Source organism: Mandrillus leucophaeus, unplaced genomic scaffold, assembly GCF_000951045.1.
Source record: "Mandrillus leucophaeus isolate KB7577 unplaced genomic scaffold, Mleu.le_1.0 Scaffold52, whole genome shotgun sequence".
NCBI classification, from domain to species: domain Eukaryota; kingdom Metazoa; phylum Chordata; class Mammalia; order Primates; family Cercopithecidae; genus Mandrillus; species Mandrillus leucophaeus.
The window spans coordinates 3,236,612-3,243,490 of NW_012105586.1; the positions used below are offsets into that span (position 1 = coordinate 3,236,612).

The 6,879-nt window shown below is 44.3% G+C and overlaps 1 protein-coding gene across 2 annotated transcripts in view; it reads left to right on the forward strand.

Moving 5' to 3' along the window:
• MTOR (mechanistic target of rapamycin (serine/threonine kinase)) overlaps positions 1 to 6,879 on the forward strand; it is a 160,412-nt gene that overhangs the window by 28,697 nt on the left and 124,836 nt on the right. For both annotated transcript variants that reach the window (XM_011996603.1, XM_011996602.1), the window contains exons 14-18: positions 3,012 to 3,134; positions 3,790 to 3,879; positions 4,750 to 4,842; positions 5,853 to 5,987; positions 6,233 to 6,362. In XM_011996603.1, coding sequence (XP_011851993.1) covers positions 3,012 to 3,134; positions 3,790 to 3,879; positions 4,750 to 4,842; positions 5,853 to 5,987; positions 6,233 to 6,362 — 571 coding nt within the window. The remainder of the gene's footprint in view (positions 1 to 3,011; positions 3,135 to 3,789; positions 3,880 to 4,749; positions 4,843 to 5,852; positions 5,988 to 6,232; positions 6,363 to 6,879) is intronic.

The window sequence follows — 6,879 nt, forward strand, 5'->3', positions numbered from 1 at the left end:
ATGTAAATGACGAGTTGATGGGTGCAGCACACCAACATGGCACAAGTATACATATGTAACAAACCTGCACGTTATGCACATGTACCCTACAACTTAAAGTATAATAATAATAAATAAATTAAAAAAAAAAAAATTTCTGAGTTTTAGGAAGGAATAGAAATCATTGTTGAAGGCTGAGCATGGTGGCTCACACCTGTAATCCCAGCACTTTGGGAGGCCGAGGTGGCCAGATCACCTGGGGTCAGGAGTTCGAGACCAGCCTGGCCAACATGGTGAAACTCTGTCTCTACTAAAAATTAAAAAAATGAGCCCAGTATGGTGGCGAGCGTCTGTAATACCAGCTACTCTGGAGGCTGGTGCTGGGAGAATTGCTTGAACCCAGGAGGCAGAGGTTGTAGTGAGCCAAGAGCACGCCACTGTACTCCAGCCTGGCAATGGAGAGAGACTCCCATCTCAAAAAAAAAAAAAAAAAGACTGGGCGCAGTGGCTCATGCCTGTAATCCCAGCACTTTGGGAGGCCAAGGCGGGCGGATCACGAGGTCTGGAGATGGAGACCATCCTGGCGAACACGGTGAAAGCCCGTCTCTACTGAAAATACAAAAAAAATTAGCTGGGCATGGTGGCAGGCGCCTGTAGTCCCAGCTTCTAGGGAGGCTGAGGCAGAAGAATGGTGTTAACCCAGGAGGTGGCGGAGCTTGCAGTGAGCAGAGATCACACCACTGCACTCCAGCCTGGGTGACAGAGTGAGACTCCGTCTCAAAAAAAAAAAAAAAAGAAAACACAACGAAATCACTGTTGAGCCTGCTAGCTCAAATCATACTACATTAATTTGGCATAGAAATATCTCTTAAACAGCTGAGCACAGTGTCTTGTGTCTGTTACCCCAGCACATTGGGAGGCCAAGGCAGGCGGATCACATGAACCCAAGAGTTTGACGAGACCAGCCTGGGGAACATGATGAACCACATCTCTACAAAGTATACAAAAGTTAGCTGGGCGTAATGGTGCATACTGTAGTCATAGCTACTCAGGAGGCTGAGATGGGAGGATCACTTGAGCCGGATAAGTTGTGGATGCAGTGAGCCGTGATTGTGCCACTGCACTCCAGCCTGGGTGACAGAGTGAGACCCTATCTCAAAAAAAAAAAAAAAAAAAAGGAAAAAATAAATACCTCCTAATGAGAATAATAATATGTTCATTCTGTCAGCAGACTTTTTGACCACTATGTTCCAGGTACTGCTGGGTACTGGGAATATAGCAGTGAACAAGCCAGGCATGGCTCCAATCTTCATTCTTTTTTGTTTTGAGACGCAGTCTTGCTCTGTCTCCAGGCTGGAGTGCGATCTTGGTTCACTGCAACCTCTGCCTCCCAGGTTCAATCGAGTCTCCTGCCTCAGCCTCCTTTGTAGCTGGGACTACAGGCGCCTGCCACCATGCCCAGCTAATTTTTGTATTTTTAGTAGAGACAGAGTTTCTCCAAGTTGGCCAGGCTGGTCTCGATCTCTTGACCCCGTGGTCTGCCCGCTTCGGTCTCCCAAGGTGCTGGGATTACAGGTGTGAGCCACCTCGCCCGGCCAGCTCTAATCTTCTTGAAGCTGATAGTAAGCTATCAGGCCATCTTATTTTTTCAATACTGCAGAATGTGAAGCTCCTTTGAATGAATTTATGTACTGAATTTAGCCCTTGGAACTTTAAAATTACTCTTTTTTGTTTTTAAACTTTGATACAGATTTTTCCAAATTGAGTTGTACATTTTCATGCCTTGGTAAAGGCTTTGGTGTTTTGTTTTATTTTGAGACAGAATCTCACTCTGTCACCAAGGTTGGAGTGCAATGGTGGGATCTCGTCTCACTGCAGCCTCTGCCTCTTGGGCTCAAGCAATCCATCTGCCTCAGACTCCCAAAGTGCTGGGATTACAGGCATGAGCCGCCGTGCCTGGCCGACTTTGGCCTTTCTTGTGGTCTTGGTCATCAGGGTGGGCCTTGGTTATTGTTATTAGGATGCAGTGAGGCTCTCGGGCTCTGGAAGTGAGCTTGGAGTTCTTTGGATTGGCCCCGCACTGCTGCAGATAGTTGGGCTCTGCTCTGTGAGGCACATTTCCTCGCAGTCACCCATGTCTTCTTGGCACTGCAGGTCTATTCTCAGTATCCCCTTCATTTCTTTTCCCTGTGGTCTGCTATGACTGGGGAAAACAGGCTGCCAAGGGAATCCAGAAAATCAGGTTATTAAGTCAGTAATCTAAGACAAAATGTAATGTTAAATTATAGACTCCTCTGGGTAGCTGAGTTAACCTGAGCTCTGTGATATCTGCTTTTCTTACTGCTCATTGATTTCCTTCTGGCAGCTTTATCCAGAAGTCTGTCTATATTATGCTGTCTATGTCACCATGAGCTTAATGTGCTGATTTGCTGGTGTCGTAAGGATGTCAGTTAGAACCAACATGTTATCTCCAGTCAGTAAGACTTTGGGGAATCCTGCCAATGTGATCCCCACCTATTGAGGTTTATCTAGATGTACCCCAAACAGCTACAGAGTATCAATACTTCTCTTGACATCATAGCTGTTCTAACTGTTCTTTGATTCCTTTGCCATTATTTGTAGTCCTTAGTAAATTGCTGTCTAGACAAAGATTTTTCTCCCAAGGGCCCTACCTTTGTTCCTCATTTTTATAGAACTCTACTCTCAGCTCTCCCTGTTGGTTTTTCAGTCTTCTCTGGCTGTGCTACATTGTTAAAAGCTCTGCTTTAGAGAGGACCATGGGACTTTGGAGTGCTGTGATAAAAGGAAAGGGAGTAGGTTTTCGAATAGCTTTTCTTCCTGGCGCACTTGTATCTAAGGCTGTTCTGTCACTTGCAGAGATGTCTGTTGCTCATTGAGTATCTAGCAGCTGCTTCATCTGTCGTGGAAGTCTTGGTTTTTCCCCCAGTTCGCTGCCACTTTTTCTGTTTGACACAGTCTCTCTCTAGAATGTCTTCTGCCATAGAGAACATATGAGCCTTTCTTCCCTACAGATTTTGACAGAGCTGGAGCACAGTGGGATTGGAAGAATCAAAGAGCAGAGTGCCCGCATGCTGGGGCACCTGGTCTCCAATGCACCCCGACTCATCCGTCCCTACATGGAGCCTATTCTGAAGGTAACACAAACCAAGAGGCTGGCACTTCCTCTCTGTGTTGTCATCGGCTCGTATGGGGAGGTGGGGGTGTTTCAGTGCTCACTAGTACACTGAACAAAGTAGATAATTTCCTTGCTCTCATGCTTGGAGACCAAAGGGCCATATCAAGCACTTTCAGTTCAAGAATACCAAGAATCTCATCAGTTGCAGGAAAGTGCTCTCCTTATAAGAGGTAAGAGATAATGCTTCAGACACATCATCACAGGTATTTGGAAAGGAGAAGTAGGTGGATAGTGGCATAAAATAGCTCTCCCAAAATGAGGAAAAAAATGAGCTTGAAAATCTGAAACAACCTTCAAATCTGAACACATTAGAGTCATGTGAAGTATTTTACAACGTATGTGAATCTGGATGAACAATCACTGAGACAGTTTAGAGGAGACATGAGAGGATACTTTCACATCATGGTGCTTCCTAGCTCTCTCACATGTCAGACTTATACTTCGTATGGAGAAAAGTGTGAGAATTTACATTCCAGAGAAATCTTGGGTTCATAAAGCTTAGGAGGAATTTCTTTATGACTGAGATGGTGTCTTGGGTGAATTTTACTTATGTACAAGAAAGGTTTCTAGTAGAGTCTAACCTGCATTCGTTTTCTCATAACTTCTTTCCCTAGGCATTAATTTTGAAGCTGAAAGATCCAGACCCTGATCCAAACCCAGGTGTGATCAATAATGTCCTGGCAACAATAGGAGAATTGGCACAGGTAAAGGGGCAGCTACTTTTTCCGTGGTGGAGATGGGGTGGAAAGGAAACTCACCTCTGAGGAAGTCCAAATACTTTTTTTTTTTTTAAATGAAAGATCTCACATGTTTATTGCGGAACCCAGCTAACCAACGCGTTCCTAACATATTCAGAGAGAAATAATACATGCTCAATAAAACACGTCTGACTCTCCAGATAGTGGTGACATTTTCAGCTTGATATGGTAACATCATTGTGACCTTCAGACAGCATCAATATGTGTGCCATCTCATGTGCAATTCCTCATAGACCCAGTTTGGTTCTTCTCCAACGTCTTTTTTTGGAGTTGTACCTGGTTTTATTGCCAGTTTTCATCCGAATCCACTGGGGAATGGGACGATTTTACTTTTGTTTTTTGGCCAGGAATTGCTTAATTCTGAAAGTCTTGTGAGAAGACATGGCGAGAAGCAGAGTCAAGCACACACCACGATGGTGGAGAAAGGAAGAAATGCCTTTTTTTAAAAAATTATTTTATTTTATTTATTTGTTTTTGAGATAGTTGCACTTTATCCAGACTGGAATGCAGTGGCGTGATCTCAGCTCACTGCAACCTCTATCTCCTGGGTTCAAGTGATTCTTGTGCCTCAGCCTCCCAAGTAGCTGGAATTACAGGTGTGTGCCACCACACCCAGCTAATTTTTGTATTTTTAGTAGAGATGGGGTTTCACCATGTTGGCCAGGCTAGTCTTGAGCTCCTGATGACAGGTGATGTGCCCTCCTCAGCCTCCCAAAGTGCTGGGATTACAGGCGTGAGCCACCGTGCCCGGCCTCAAAATGCTATTTAATGCCATAATTTCTAACCCTACCTACCACCCTCATTTTCATTTTGCAGGTTAGTGGCCTGGAAATGAGGAAATGGGTTGATGAACTTTTTATTATCATTATGGACATGCTCCAGGATTCCTCTTTGTTGGCCAAAAGGCAGGTGAGTATTACTGCTTCCCGATTGAGCAAGACAGACCCCGTGAGTCCGGGGACCTTGCTTCTCTTTATTCACCTTAGTGTCCTTACCCAGTGCCTAGAACAGAGTGTGATACATAGTAGGTGCTCAAAAATATTTGTTGAATGAGTAAAAATTAGATAGATTTGAAACCAGAATTACCTGTTGTCCTGACCCAGAGTCAGTTTCAGTAAGTATCAGGGCTGACAAGTGCCATTTTGTCTATACAAAAGAAAATGCAGGTTGATTATCAGAACCCTAGCTCTCAGAGGGAAAAAGAAAGCCTTGGCCACTGCCTATGAGGGAACAGAGGTTTAGCTCATCCTTGCCCAGCCCTGGTTCTGCTTTCCCAATTTGAGGCTATTAGATGACTAGACTAAAATTAAGAACAGTCTTAATTTATTTCTGGGCATGGCAGCTCACACCTGTAATCCCAGCACTTTGGGAGGCCGAGGCAGGAAGATCGCTTGAGCTGCAGAGTTCGAGAGCAGCCTGGGCATAATTAGACTTTGTCTCTACTTAAAAAAAAAAAAAAATAGCTGAGCATGGTGGCGTGTGCCTGTAGTCCCAGCTACACTGGAGGCTAAGATGGGAAGATCACTTGAATCCAAGAGATTAAGACTGCAGCGAACTGTTATCGCACCACCGCACTCCAGTCTCCAGTGAGACCCTGTCTCAACAACAACAAAAAAATCTTAATTTCCTTTTGAATCTCTTGTTAATCATTTGGGATATGGAAGAATGATGTATTTTCTTTGAGAAAGGTGGGAATTTTCTTTGTCTCTTGATCCAGTGGTTGTTGCAGGTTTGTGTGCTTGATCAGCCTTGGTTTTATGCCCTCTTGGGATTTCTGCTCATGGTTAGTGTCTTTACTGGAAACCTCTGTCTTCTTATAGCCTCTAATACTTCATTACAGTCATCATACAAAGAGTTCAACTATGCTTTCTTTTCTCTCATACTGGCTCGATGAACCATGTGATCTTGTGCCTATCTAGGTGGCTCTGTGGACCCTGGGACAGTTGGTGGCCAGCACCGGCTATGTAGTAGAGCCCTACAGGAAGTACCCTACTTTGCTTGAGGTGCTACTGAATTTTCTGAAGACTGAGCAGAACCAGGGTACACGCAGAGAGGTAGGGGACATGGCAAACTTGGTCATGAAAGACTTTACTGGGAGGATGGTAAGAGAGAGAAGGTTGCAGCATTAACATGCTCTGACAGTATCAGTCAGACTTCCTGTCCGTCTCCATTTTGTTCATGTAGCTGGTCATTTGGGTATGAATTGGGGTTTATGTAACCTGAGAGGAGTGTCTGTGATACTTGTTGTAATCATGTTGTGTAATCATGTTTTCTTTTTTCCCTCCCCTTTCCCACCCAGGCCATCCGTGTGTTAGGGCTTTTAGGGGCTTTGGATCCCTACAAGCACAAAGTGAACATTGGCATGATAGACCAGTCCCGGGATGCCTCTGCTGTCAGCCTGTCAGAATCCAAGTCAAGTCAGGATTCCTGTAAGTTGGGGGTAGCCATGAAAGACTTGCGAAGTTCTCACTCACAGAGCCCTTGCTGGTTGTGTTTAGAAAGTCTGGACCTGGATTACTGAGAAATAGGTTATTGGCTCATTTAGCAACTTTTGAATGAAAAGTCAGTAGTTTCTTCTTGAATCCCAGAAGGGATGCTGCTTTCCATTGTGACCAGAGTCCTCATGTCTGTCTAGATTCTTTGTCAAGGGTTGACATGCCAAGTCTGTCTGCTTTTTGGTGCCAATGCAAGAGATACACATTATAACCCCATTACCTCTATCTATCTCTCATTCTTTCTTAGTGCCTCTTTGATGTTCTCATTCTCATAGTATCTACAGAAGAACAGAGAATTGATTCTCCATTTTAATTGATGGGGAAATCAGAGGCAAGGCTCAGGGCCATAGGGAAAACTAGCAGCAATCAGAAATTTGGGGCTCTTTTTTCCATGAAATGGTCTGGCCCAAGAGCCACATTGCCTTGCCTTTTTTTTTTTTTTTTTTTTTTT